The sequence below is a fragment of the Dama dama genome, chromosome 9, assembly GCF_033118175.1.
Source record: "Dama dama isolate Ldn47 chromosome 9, ASM3311817v1, whole genome shotgun sequence".
Taxonomy (NCBI): domain Eukaryota; kingdom Metazoa; phylum Chordata; class Mammalia; order Artiodactyla; family Cervidae; genus Dama; species Dama dama.
This window is the reverse complement of record NC_083689.1, coordinates 46,034,351-46,048,387: the sequence shown is the minus strand read 5'-3', so window position 1 is coordinate 46,048,387 and position 14,037 is coordinate 46,034,351. Positions and strand designations below refer to the sequence as shown.

General features: G+C 57.5%; 1 protein-coding gene across 1 annotated transcript; it reads right to left on the bottom strand.

Moving 5' to 3' along the window:
- Positions 1–717: 717 nt before the first annotated feature.
- On the bottom strand, positions 718–7,001 carry FSTL3 (follistatin like 3). The gene is made up of 5 exons (XM_061151169.1): positions 6,874–7,001; positions 5,338–5,523; positions 2,763–2,978; positions 1,975–2,202; positions 718–1,884 (listed from the first exon to the last, which is right to left on the bottom strand). The coding sequence occupies exons 1-5, from the start codon at positions 6,974–6,976 to the stop codon at positions 1,829–1,831; spliced, it is 789 nt and encodes a 262-aa protein (XP_061007152.1). The 5' UTR covers positions 6,977–7,001; the 3' UTR covers positions 718–1,828.
- Positions 7,002–14,037: the final 7,036 nt, after the last annotated feature.

Below are 14,037 nucleotides of genomic sequence, written 5' to 3'. Positions count from 1 at the left end.
CGCCACCCCCTCCCTGAGGGACCCTGAGCCACAGGACCCTGAGCCATGGACTCCTCACCATCCTCCCTCCCCCTCCCCACGCTGACCCCGCTGGAGTTTCCCATCCCCGCCTCACAGCCCAGGCTGGGGACAGTCTCCTGGCCTCCTCGGCCCCTGCCTAGAACGCCATTCCTCTGCCCTCCAGCCAGACCCCTTCACAGATGGGGAAACCAAGGCTGGGAGAGAGTGGGGTCTCAGGTTCGCCTAACTCCGTGTGAAGCCTGATCCTTGAAAAGCACTTCAGGCAAATGGTGCCGAGCTGGTGGCAAGGCTGGGTGAGCCCCAGCCAGTGCTTTCATTAATCATGTCAGTGTCATTAGGGCACCTCCAACCCTTCCAGGCCAGACCACCATTTCTAGACCCTAAACCAAGTGGCCTCTTGGGGCTTCCCTAAGTCATCCAGACCCCGTTCCTTTCCTCCCCTACCCCATAAAGGCCAAGACTCTCCCACCCAACCCCATGCCACCTGTCTCAGTTCTATGCCTGCTACTGCCCACAACTAAAACTGGATGCTGAGGCCCAGAAGTAGGCAGCACCTGCCCCAAAGACATGCACTTGTGTCTCTCCTGGATGCTTCCAGAAACCCCCACAGCACCCTAGGCTGGTAATCCCCTCCCAAAGTGGGGGGACACAAAGGTTCAAAGAGAGGGGAGCAAACCAAGGTCTGAACACCCACAGTGGCTTTTTCAGTGTTTATTTCTTTGGCAGGTGAGGCAGGACCCCAGGGCGGGGGAGATTGCCCTGTTGGTGGGCTCAGGTGAACCCATTACTAAAGGGCACTTTTCTGGGTGTCACAGGTAAGGCACTTCCTGGAGGCAGGGAAGGACACGGATGAGCACCACTGCCTTGGGGAGCTGTGCTCCTGCCCCGCTGGATGCCCCTCCCCCTCTGGGTCTGCACCTCTGGTCTAGAGATGGGCATGGGGAGGTGACACAAAGCAACAGTTCAGGTGGCAGGAGGAAACCCAGCTGGCAGGCAAGGAGGGTTCAGCTGGGAACTGGGCCTAGAGGCATGGCCAGGGCAAGATACAGGGAACGCCACCTGTGGATGGGGTAGCAGGCACGGGGGTGCCCCTCAGACACATGGCTCCAGGATGCCAGGTATACAGTGGGTCTTGGCATATACGCCCCACCCTGGGCCAGTGGGTGAGCAGGGCCTCGCAGGCCCCACCGGGTCCCTCACACCCTACGTGGTGCCTGCTTTGTTCTAGCAGATGCCTCTCCACACTCAAGGCCTGGGTCAGGAGGCACAGATGGCACCCCCCCATCCCCCAGGGACATGCTGGGAAATGGGTGAGGCAGGGGGAAGGTAAGTCCCTTAGTCACCTGGGGCTGGTGGTGGACAGTGGTTGCTTCCTTGATCTGTCTGCGGTCTGGGCATGTTCTGAAGCTCATCTATTCACACCCAGGCTGTGAACCCCCTTCACCCCCTGGTCTCTGTTCTAGAAGGCCAGGGTACCTCCTCATTAATTGTTGGCAGGAAATCCCCAGACCTCTTGGGTGGCAGCGACAATTAACAGAGTGATTCCCGAGGGAGCATAAGTTTGAGATCCTCCTGGGCAATAGGGTACCTGGGGTGGGGACTGCGGGGGCTGGGCGCCCACCCACCAGGCCCCCTCCCAGGCTTCTTTTCCCCAGTCCTTCCAAGATATCGTCGAGGGGCACCAGGGCTCCCACAGTGGTCCCTGTCCAGGTTCTGGGGAGTGTCCATTGGACATAAATAGACTCTGCTGTGGCAATAAATAAAATGGGGAAGCCTTGAACGCCAGGCCCAGGCCGGTCCCGCAGGCTCACACAAAGTTCTCCTCCTCCTCCTCGGACTCAGGATCTAACGGCTCGGGGGTGCCTGTAGAGTGGGAGGGACCAAAAGAGAAATGCGGGCGCGGAGAGGGGCTGGGGGCTAGACCCCGCCGCTGTTCCCCACCGCGTGCCGCACCTGCACAGCTGCCTGGGTGGCGCACGCCGATGGAGCGGCCCAGGAAGCAGGTGGCCTGGCGGAGATGGCAGGAGGACAGGTAGGTGACGTTGTTGTTGCCACAGAGTTCCTGTCCGGGGCTGGATGGTGCGGGGCAGGGCGCCGCGCGACACACCACGCAGTGCGCGCTGCCAGTCTGGTCCACCACACACGACTGTGGCCGCAGGCAAACCACGTGGGCACAAGATTCTGTAGGTGGGGCGTGGGGACGGGTAAAGAGCGCTACTCCGGACAGGGCGGGGTCTTCAGGCCCCTTCCCCTCGCTGCACCAAAAGCCACACCCCTTCAAATGCCCCGCCCATTCACTGGTCCCACCTTTAGACCCGCCCCTTGTTGCACCGAAGTCACACCCCTTCCACGAACCAGGCCACGCCCCAGATCTACCCTCAATCTCTCCCCACTTTGCATCAGTAAGCTCCTCTGACTCACATACTCGTATTTATCACCCCATAGGGGCCCCAGAAGCCCCCTTTCCAAACTTGCACCCTCCTCGTCCCCATTCCCGATCCCACAAAAGACCTGATCTTGTGATACTCTCTTGGGACTATAGGCCCTGCTCACGAGCTCATACCTATGCCCCGCCCACCATGGGCCGCACCCAAATCCACGAGACCTATAATAAGCACCCGGGATTGTAGACCCCGCCCCTTCCTGCCAGTGACCCACCCCCACGCGCTGCGGTAGCGGCCTCTAACAGGATGCTCAGGCCCGGTGGCCCCGCCCCTCCCCGAGGCTCCGCCCCAACGTACTGCGGCAGCGACCCCGGTACATCACGCGCAGGTCCGGGTGGCCGCGACAGCGCGCGGCGCGCAGCTCGCACTCGTCGCGGTAGGTGGCGCCGTCAGAACCGCAGACCTGCAGGCGCGCCGGGAGCCCGGTGCAATCGGGCGCGCACTCGCAGCGCGGACGGCCCCCCAGCATGCGGCAGGCCTTGCCGGGGCCGCACTCCACGCCCTCGCACGAATCTGTGGACAGAGGACACGCACGCGTGGGCTGCGGCGCGTGGCCAAGGCCGGAGGTCCTCCGAGGCCCAGCGCCCTCGCTCCCTGTTCCGACGGATAAAGGCCGGACCGGAGTGAGGGGCGGTCCGAAGAAGGGGCCCACGGAGGAGGGAACTGATTTGGGGTCTGGGGGAATTTCAGCCACTCCGGGGTGGACTAGGACTCGACGCTTTTCGTGGGACGGGCCTCTGTCGGGGTGCAGGGCTCAGTGTGGGCGGAAGCGAGGGGTCTCTGCCGGGAATCTGGGGGTCTGGGAGGAACAGGCCTCACCCCCAGTCCGGCTTTCGCTCCGCAGCTGGGCCACCCGCTCGGGCTGACGTCTGTTCCCTGATTTACGCGCGTTTCTGGGAAGGCCGGCGGAGGACCGGCTGCGTCAGCCCGGGGGGCTCCACCCCGTCCAGGCGCGGGGCTGAGGAGGATGGGCAGCGTCTGTTCCTCCCGCCTGCCAGGCCCTCCCCTGAGGAGGCGTCGGGGAGGGCGGGGCATTGGCCTGGTCTGCGGTTCATTTCCTGAGGAGGGGGCCTCACACAGCTCGAGCTCTCCAAACAGGGGTTACCGCCCTCTGCAGCCCCATTTCTCAGGTAGGGAAATAAATCTCTCTCTGGCGTCCTCGCCCCGACTCCGGCCCCACGAAAGGCTGCTTTTAGCCTCCTACGCCCAGTACAGCCTCCCACCTGCCCCCACAAGGTGCTGCCCTTTTGTCATCATTTTACCAAAGGGGCCTCCCAGGTGGCGCTAGTGGTAAAGAAACTGCCTGCCAACGCTGGAGACACAGGAGATGCAGGTTTGATCCCTGGGTCGGGAAGATCCCTTGGAGTAGGAAATGGCCATCCACTCCAGTGTTCTTGCCTGGAGAATCCCACGGACAGAGGAGCTTGGCAGGCTACAGACCACAAGGCCACACAGTCCGACATAATTGAGCAACTGAGCAAATATATATATATACACACCAAAAGGGGAAACTGAGGCCCCGTCACAGCTGTGAGTTGAGGAGAGCCAAGGCACCTAGGTGTGAGAACTCCAGGCCAGATCAAATGGACCCTCAGCTCCATGGTTTGTGGGTCTGGGTCTGTCTCTGAGCTTGAAGTTGACGTTTTGGCCTCAGTTGCCCTGAGTGTAACAGTGGGGCTGATCAGGAACTCCACCCTACAGGGTGAGCATACAGTGATGGAAGCTCCTTTAGAGGCCAGCCAGAGCCCCTTATGTCTCCCTGCCAGGGCATGTGGACTGCACCTGGGTGCCTCCCGTGCTGCCCGCCCACACAGACATCTGGAAACGCTCCCCGGGGTGGCTTCACGCACGCTAGAACACAAGTGGCAGGGCTGAGTTCCTGTCGCCAGGGCCAGATGAGGTGGGGGGAGGGCATCCTGGTCCATGTCAGGCCCGGGCCAGGCACTTTTTGAAGTCTGTCCTCCTCCCAAAACCCAGAGGGGCTTCTGGAGGGAGCCAGGGCACATGGCAGTTGAGTTCAGGACCACCCAGCCAGGCTGATCTGGTATTAATCACATCCCAGCCGGCCAGCCAGGCTCCTCGGCTTGGCCTGCAGGTCTGGAGCCCTCAGCTCCAGCTTCCATCCGGCACCCCTGTCCTGACTCCACCCACCCGGGTCTGATCCCAGGCCATGGTCTCTGCTCATGCTCCCCCTCCCCACCCACCCCACCATGGTCTCTCCAGCTGGCAAACTCCTAATCAACAACAGCCTGGTTTCCAGAGCCCACCTCCTTCAAGTCATGTCCCCACGCGCCCTCTGGGTCCTTGCAGATTCAGTCTTGCACAGGGGGCTGAGAGGGTCTCCAACGAGACTATGTCTTGACTTATTTATTCATTCATTGTGCCTTAAAAGAGCTCCTAGTCTGATGGAGGAGGCGGCATTTAACAGAACACAGTCCAGAAGGCAAATGCTTGTTAAACATACAGCTGTGGCCCTAACCACAGACCCTGGAATCTTCGAAGTTAAGGACAGATGAGTGTTTGGGAACACTGAGTGTGGGGTCACAAACCCTAACAGCCAGTCAGGGAGAATCCACCTTTCTAGGAGCTAGGTGTGCCTATCTATCCAACATGTGGAGTGAAGGTGGGCAAGGCCGCCCAGGCAGAGGGCTCCTCCCTAGTGAGACCCTAGAGGCTGGAAACCGAACTGGGGAATCCTCTCTGCAGGAGGCTGAGGCCTGAGAGCCCGAAGGCCCCCAAACCCTCTCTGAGTCTGGGATCCCCTTGCCAGCAGCTTCAACCTCCTGTATGCCCCCAAGACAGGAAGCTCACTCTTGCCTGTGCCTCCTCTGACCAAGAGCCCATGGCCTTCTGCTGACGCACAGGGTCTCACCTTTGCAGGGGAGGCAGTGGACGAGGCCTAGGAAGCCCAGGAGGCTGATCTTGTTCCCCGGGTGGGTGAAGTTGGACCAGGCAGTGTCGATGTTGCCAGAGGCACAGCACTCAGCCTGGCTCACATCCGTCTTCAGCACCAGGCTGCAGGTGGCCTCTCGGCCCTGCTGCAGCCAGCAGACACCACCTGCGGACAGAGGGGCAGTTCCTGCAGGGCCAGAGATGCCCCCAGGTGCTCCTACCCACACCCAAGCCTTGGCCTGCCAGCCAGCTGCTGGCCCATGGGGATGCATACAGTTGGTGCTCAGTAACTGCAAAGGGGATGATCCACCTCCCACCTGGGAGGGTGGGATAGAGAACCACACAGGTGTCCCGGCTCCAGCTGCAGATTCTTCTGGGATCCTTCCTCTCTGGACTCCGGCCCCCACACGGCTCTACTGCCAACCCCCTCCCCTCCCAGCAAGCTCTCCCCATGGCTCCAGGCCCCCAGCCCAGGCCTGGCATCCTGCCTGACCAGTCAAACACCCGGAGCTGGACGTGTCAGGGTCAGTGGGCCCTAGAGCCGCCACTCCCGCCTCTGCCCTCTGTCTAGACAGCGCCCGAGGGCACGCGGAGCCCCCTCGCCCGGCAGCCCCCCCTCGCCTGGCCCGCCTCTTACTCACTCCAACTTGGGAACATTCCCCTTGCATGAGCTCACTGTCTCCCCGGGGACGCGGCCTTCGGGGAGGGGGCTTGGCTCTCCCCTCAGTGCAGGGTTGGGGTGGGGCTGCAGGGTGGGGTGGGGGGGGCAGATGGCCCTCAGTTTCTGCACCGTTAAGTGGGGGCAGGAGTGGCCAGGGCCCCCATCCCAGGGAGCTCCCAGGCATTGTGCTGAGCTCCGAGGGACCAGCTCAGTTCGGGGAGCTTGGCATCTTTGCTCCCCTTATAAAAGGGGAAACTGAGGCCCAGAGTGGGGGTGTGACTTCCCTGGCATCTCCACAACTGGCAGGTATGAGATTCTAACAAGTCTGCCTGCGCCAGACCCAGGGAAGATCCTCAGACCCTGGCTGCGGATCCTGAGTCCAACCACCCAGCCCTGTCTCTCTGGGACACTGGGACCCAGAAAGTCCAGCTTCATATCTGCTTTGCCCCGTACAAGCTGTCTGACCCTGTGCCTCAGTTTCCCCATCTGGAAACCGGGCATAAGAGCGCTCACACTGTAGGGCTGCTGCGTGGATTCCAGGAGGGAGGCGGCAGACCCTGAGCACTCAGTAACTGTCAGCAACCCTGGGGACTAGTTCTTGATAATAAATTGTGAGGAGTCACATCTGCTCGCCTGACCTCCTGGTGACCCTCCTTTAGGTCTTTTAGGGCTGGGGGAGGGGAGCCCCAAGCATTCCCGCATTCAACCTGCAGTGGCCACGGGTCACCACGGGTCACTGCTCTCTGCCCCCAGCTGCCACTGCCGCTGCGCCCCCCGACCTGTCCCCCGGCCCCATTCCCGGTGGGCCCACGTGGGTGGCCCGCCCCGCCCGCCCCTTCCGGCCGCCCCACTCACCGGGCGCGGGGTCCCCCGAACCCACGGAGCCCACGAAGCCCACGGCCCACGCCAGGGCCCCCCAGGGCAGCGGCCACAGTGGCCCCGGCGCCCGGGGACGCATGGCGAACGCAGACACGGCGGCGACCCCCGCGTCGGACGCGCGGGCGGCTGGCGGGCGGGCGGCAGGGAGGGCGGCGGCGGCACCACTTCCAGCGCGCGGCCGGCGCGCCCTATAAAGGTCCCGCGGGCTGCGGGCGGGGCGGGGCGGGCCGGCCGGGGCGGGGCGCGGGGACGGCGGGGCTCGGGGCAGTGTCGCGCGCGATGTGGGCGGCAGCTGGTGGGGGGCGGGGGGCCCCACCCGGGAGCCGGGTCCATGGCTTCGAGTTCAAGGTGTCACCGTGCGTTTGGGGGGTGGGGGGGTTGGCCAGTGAGCCAGGAAGAGTGCATCTGCGGAGCCTTGCGCATCGTGGTCTGCATGTGATAGCTGGCGCGGCCCCAGTGTGCTCTGGGCTCCTAGCCTGACCTCCCCGTCCCCTCCCACACACCCAGGGACCTCAGCCCCAGCCACTCCCTAATCCAACCCTCCAGGCCACCCGCCTGGCCACCTAGACCCTGGAGCCCGTGGGCACAGCTGGGTGTGAGCACGTGGCGGGAGGGGCTGTGGAGAGGAGACAGACAGATGCAGACACACCTTTGGTTCCAACAACATGCCAACAGCAATAATCATACCTCACATGTTCCAGAGTGCCTACTGTGTGCCTGGCCTTTGCCCCCCTCCTACCCTGAGCCTGCAACAACCCCTCAGGTGGCCTGAACAACCTGCCTGCTCCTCTTCTCCAAGGGTCAGTGCTGTCTGTCCTTTGCCACCTGGAATCCTGGTTTCCCAAAATGCGCAATGGGTTGGGAAGCACACAGACCCCTGGGGCCTCAGTGCAGCAGGATGCTTTTCCTACTCTGGGCAGATCCCTTCAGTCTTTGGGGCCCCAGAAAATTGTCAGGGCACCTCCACATCTCATGGAACCTGTGCAGCCCCTCTACACAGTTTGTGTTTCTGGGGAATAATTAGTGACAGTCTCCTGGAGGCAAGGACCTTTGCGGGTGCTGGGGCAACAGGTTGACTAAGGCAGACCTACTCCTGTCCTCAGTGAGCCCGTCTGATCTGTCCAAGTCATAGACAACAAAACACATAGACAGACAAACTAACGTGTAACTTTAAGAAGTGGAAAATGCTTTTAAGAAAAACAATTGAGAACTGTTGGTTCTCTCCCAGGGCCTCCTATACCTCATCGCTCCCCATTCCTGCATCTACCCCCTCCCCAGGTGTAGAAGCAGGACCCCTAAAGCCAAACCCCTCTTCTGCATGCATGAGATCTTCTGTGGGCCAACACCATGCCCAGACCCTGTCCTCCACCTTAGCTGCCCGGCCTGACCCATGTCTCCCAGCCAATGCCAGGGGACACATTACTTCAGAGCAGCACTGAGGGAGGGCACCAGCCGTCTTGACCTGGCCTTGGCCTCTGACCGTCCAAGGAGGTTCTCTCCTAGTTGGGAAATGGGGCAGGAATGAGACCCCGTGTTCTCACCAAGGGTGTGCGGGGGCTGCATAGGGTGACCTTGGCTGAGACCTGACCCTTCCATGGCTCAGCCACCCAGTCCTGAGCTGTGCAAATAAAAGGGCCATTGTTGGCCTGGCGTGGGTTCGAAACCGAGGCCAGCAGCCCGTGGCCTCTGCTTCCCAGGCTGGCGTGTCTCCCCAACCCAGAAGCTCTGTACTGCATGACCTTAAGGAAGTCATGGCCCTCTTCGCGGAGCCCCTCTTTCCAGTATCTCCCGTTGTGCCCTCTTCTCTACCCTGTCCCAGCCTGCAGCAGCTTCCTACCCTAGCCGCCTGCCCTAAGGTTTTCTGGCCCACACCTATCCTAACTCCCCATGGTCCCAACTTACCACCCCCAGGGAAACTTACAGAGACAATCTGCTAATCAGATCTGTGATGGAAGATGCCAACCTGACCCAGCCCAGGGAGACAGGGCAGACTTCTCAGAAGGAAAGAATGTTTAATGTTGAGTTAGATTGAACGGTATGAGGGAAGGGGGGATGGAAACTGAAGTCATGGGATGTTTGTGCTACAAGTAAGAGAAAGCCTGAATACAGCCCTCTGAGACAAGTGGGTTCGCAGACCCTGTGACTATGTCACCTTCCATGGCAAAAGGACTTTGCACGTAGGAGTAAGTTGAGGCCCTTCAGATGGGACATGATCCTGGGTTAACCAAGTGGGCCCAGTGTAATGACAGCATCCTTTAAAGTGGAGACCTTCCCCACTGTGGTCGGAGAGATGCAACATTAGGAGGACTGGACCTGCTGTTTTCGGCTTTGAAGATGGAGGAAGGGTCCTCCAGCCAAGGAATGTGGGCAGCCTCCAGAAGCTGGAAAGGGCAAGGAACAGATCCTCCCTTGGAGCCTCTGGAAAAGAACACGCTCTGCCAATACCTTGATTTCAGCTCAGAGAGACCTGTGTTGGACTTCTGACCTCTGGAACTGGAAGAGAAAAAAATATGTGTTGTTTTAAGCCACCAAGTTTGCGTCGATTTGTGACAGCTGCTAATACAAAGGTGTTCAGTGTCACAATGATACGGTCCCTACCTGACTGGAGAAAAACAAGGGGGTGAACACACATGTGTGAAGACAGTGGAGGACAGAGACCCTGGGAGCAGGGAGGTTGTGGAATCTCCGAGGAGGTGACTCTAAGGCCTGGAGGGAGGAGGAGGCGTCTTGTGGAAGTGCAGTCCAGTCTGTGCCACCCTGGCCAGGCCACATGTGACCACTCTGTGCCTCTATGCTCTCAACTGTTAAATGGGCACAGATCCCAGTACCGCAGATTCCAGTCAGGATGCCAGGCACAGTGCTTGGTGCACGGGAGGGGCATGACATGGGTGCAAAGATTCTTATTACTTAAGGACTAGGTAAGTATTTTACCATTCAGCACAAGGCAGGCATCCACTTTACAGAGGGGTCAACTGAAGTTGGAGAAAGGAAGGTGAATTTCTGGGGGTCTCAAAGCCCCACAGGGTCGGGAATGGAGTCAGTACCAGGCAAACAAGATTCCAGGACCCAAGCAATCAGGGTGCATCCCCAGATTGTGGGATTCCTCAGGTCCCAGAGCCAGGTTTTCCTTTGGGGAATCACCTCCTGTACTCCCAGCTCAAAAGCCCCCAAGAGTGGCCCCAACCCAGGCCTGACCACTTAAGAGTCATCTGACATTTAGCAACAGGAAGAGTCAGCTCTGAGACATTAGCTTGAAAAGGACCACCCACTTCTTGCCTGAGCTGGAGGGGTGTGAGCCTGGGGCTGCAGATGGCTTCTGCCAATGTCCAGGGAGAGGCCAGCTCAGTGGGACACTGAACCAAGAGAGGCAGCAGTAATGCCCTGTGGTCTTATTGGAGGTCCTTGATCCAGCTGTGCCTGAACTCCTCTTCCCCATAAGATAAAGCTGATCTAAGCAGCATTTCTGTCACTCGCAGCGAACAAAACCAGCTTACAATAATCCTGCTTATATTTTATTCAAGCAAGGGCTTTAGAACCCAGAGCAGCAGGTTCTGTAGGGGCTGTGGGAATCACACCACGCTGCTGTACCAGCCACTGCCTCCAGGATGGCCTGGTAAAGAACACTCAGTCACTGGATCCCACATTACTCAAGCCAGAAGAATGCTTGTGATAGACCCCACATCAACTTAGCCTGTGCAACCCTTGGACTAGACCTGAAACTCCACAGTCTGTGGGAAGCAAGGTCTTGCTGGTTCCTTAGTGGGACATATGATGACAACCAAGGGCTTTCCTGGTGACTCAGACAGTAAAGAATCTGCCTGCAATACAGGAGCCCTGGCTCTGATCCCTAGGTAGGAAAGATTCCTGAAGAAGGAAATGGCAACCTACTCCAGTATTCTTGCCTGGAGAACCCCATGGACAGAGGAGCCTGGAGTGTTATAGTCCATAGGGTCACAAAGAGTTGGACACAACTGAGCGACTAATACTTCACACAAGATAACACTGAAGACTCGGCCATGGCAGATAGCATGGGAGAACTCCGAATAGAGCTGGGTATCGTAACGTCCAAAACATGCGTATGGTCCCTGCTCTAAATGCCACCCAGGGCTCCCCATAGCCTCTGGATGGAGTCCAAGCTTGCCGGCCTAGGTTTGAAGCCCTTCCTTCAGAGACTACTCAATTCTTGCCCCTTCCCTTAGCTACTTTCCCACGTTGCCCCCAAATGTCCCCCGTGCCATCCTCTTTCCTATGAAAGAACAATAGGATTTTTCGTCGCAATCTGGCGGCCACGCTTGACGCAGAAGGCCGGACCTGCCCTCAGCTTGGAGAGGCGAATCCTGATTGGGTGAACAGGGTTGAAGTGATGTCAGGCACAACCATGTGATCCAGCTCTGGCCAATGGTAGGAGGGACAGCCTACTGGGGCGAGGCTTCAGGGAAACACGGGAATGCTCAGCAGGCCTGTATCTGGAGGTGACCGTGTAATAGCTTGACGTATGAGTTTCCTGTTTGCTGCTTTAACAAAGTGTTGTAAATTTAGCTGCTTAAAATAGCACAGACTTATTATTTACTGTTCTGGAAATCAGCAGTCTGACAGGAGTCTTACTGAGCTAAAATATCAAACGTATATGGGGGCCTTTATTCTGCGCATCACAGTGCTCAATATTGTTGAGTGTCTGACTTTGCCGACATTTGTTGCCGCATCCCAGATGTGTTCTTGCGCCTGGCACACGGTTGATACCAGCATTTGTGATTGAGGGATTGCGTGGTGATCTCGATCCCTGCCAGGCTGAGAGGTGGTGCGACCCCACCTCCTTTGAGGGAGGCAGAGCAGCCTTGATAAAGCTATGAAAGCTTAATTACCCAATTTGGTAAACGTGTTGCTGCTTCAGATAAGAGAGTGGCCTAACTTTAGAAGTACACCTGGTCGTGCTTGGGATAAAGGGGCTGGGGGCAGCAAGTTTGCCCAAAATTCCACACAGACACACAGAGAGAGCAAAAAAAGTTCGCCACTGGTGTGCCCGAGTCAAGGACGCGTGGGACCCTTTGTACTATTCTTGAAACACTTCTGGAAGTTAGAAATTATTTAAAATAACAACTTTTGAGCAGCATTCAAGAGATGAGGATGGAGGCATCCATCTCCCCCACTGGCTTCACAGGTCCTGGTCCTGACGACTTAGTCCTGAAAGATTCCTTGAGCTGGTGGAAATGAAGGAAGTTTGACCTAAGAGGATGGTGACTTGACCCCAGTAGAATAGGTTGAAGGACATCTGAGGTTCTGGGGCTGCCAGGTCCTGGGTATGGGTGACTCAGGGGTCTAAAATAAAAAATACAAAACACAAACCAACAAATACAAATAATAAAAAGGACATAAGTCAAAATATGTAAATAAAATGTTGAAAAGCAAGCAAAAAAAAAAAAAATGCTTAAGCAGATAGCAATGTATTCATGCCTGTTGAAATAATGCCCGGTGGGGCGGTGGCCTCCCTAGGAAGTGGGTGACAGAACTGCTTTCTCCAGGTCTAGCATTCCCAAAGCTCCTTCCCAGAGGCTGGATTTGAACCCAAGTCAGTAACTAGGGGGTGAAATGGTCCTGTCCTGAGAGGTTACCTCCTAATCCACTTTCAAAGACTATTCAAGAAAATGCTTAGAACCCATCAGGAGGCACCCCACAATCAGAGAGCCCTGGGGTGGCCAGGTTTCCCGTCACACATCTGTCCCATCAGTGGCAGCAGCAAGATGGCCACTGGTCATAAATGGATGCCTGAGGCCCCAGAACCTCAGGACCTCTAGATCACATGCAGATACTGGCCTGATTACTTGAATTTGGATATCCTAGTCCCAGAGTAACCAGCGGGGCAAGGAGCCGAGATCCAGAGGTCCAATGATTGTGTCTGCTGTGTGACCATGTTTGAGCCTCAGTCTCCTGCCACACAGGAGACCTGGGTTCGATCCTGGGTTGGGAAGATCCCCTGGAGAAGGGAAAGGCTAACGACTCCAGTATTCTGGCCTGGAGAATTCCATCGACCCTATAGTCCATGGGCTTGCCAAAAGTCAAAGAGGAGTGAGCAACTTTCACTTTCACTTTCTCATCTATAAAACAGGAGTCTTCATTGCTCCCACATTCTGGTGCTTGTGTGAGGATTAAACATCTGGCTGGCACATCTTAAGCGCTTAGTTTTATGATACAAAACTTCATATTCTTGTTCCCATTGCATTCCCAGCACCCTACTCGGGCCTGGTACACAGCAGGCACTCACTAATTGTTCTTTTATTCAAGAATCTATTGAGCACCTACTATATTCTTGGTATTGGCGTCACATATTGGGAGATACCACTGATAACTCCTGGATCTGGGGGTGGCTGAGTTGGGGAAAGAGGGAAGAGGGCACTGGGATCCCCCAGGACAGGATCAGAGCAGCCTTCTGAGAAACAGCAAAAGAGAAAGGATGGTGGGAATGGCACTCCCTGCAGAAGGCGTGACCAGGCAAAGGCCCTGAGGGGGGATGCAGTTCGACCCACCTGCGGGGGCCAATGAGACAGGCTGGGCTGGGGATAGGTTCAGAAGGGTAGATAAACTCAGGGAGGCCGCATGGCCCACAGGTATCTCAAGCATAATCCAATCTCAAACCCCCAAGAGGAAGTTTCTGCCACCTGCCCAGTTGCCCAGGGCCACACAGCCAGTGTGACTTGGTGGGATTTGAATGCTGTGAGCCCACTGACTCCAAGGCCTCTTGGGTGGTACCTCATAAACTTTTGCAGGATGGGGAATTCCCTGGCAGTTCAGTAGTTAGGACTAGGTGGTCTCACTGCTCTGGGCCCAGGTTCAATCCCTGGTTGGGGAATTAAGATCCCATAAATCAAAAGGAAAAGAAAAAAACAAACCAAATGAAAAAACAAAATGAAACTTCTGCAGGACGAATGAATCAATGAATGTATGTCTGGTGTGAAACAAGTCAGGAGCTAGGCATTAAAGATCTGAAGCAAAGGGCCCCTCCCTGTACCCCTCAGGGGAGGGAGGGGTGGAGGCAGATTTTGGGGGTGGTGGTGTCTTTTGCTTCAGCAACAGGGCTTGTTTCCCAGCAACAGGGCTGGGGCGCTCTCTGGTGGTCAGAGCAGGAATGCCTTGGAATCACCTCTG

Coding starts and splice junctions, on each gene's coding strand:
- FSTL3 (XM_061151169.1), bottom strand. CDS start 6,976: ATGCGTCCCCGGGCGCCGGGGCCACTGTGGCCGCTGCCCTGGGGGGCC. Junction 2,979..5,337: donor CCACTGCCTCCCCTGCAAAG/GTGAGACCCTGT, acceptor CTCTGTCCACAG/ATTCGTGCGAGGGCGTGGAG. Junction 1,885..1,974: donor CCACCCAGGCAGCTGTGCAG/GTGCGGCACGCG, acceptor CCCACTCTACAG/GCACCCCCGAGCCGTTAGAT.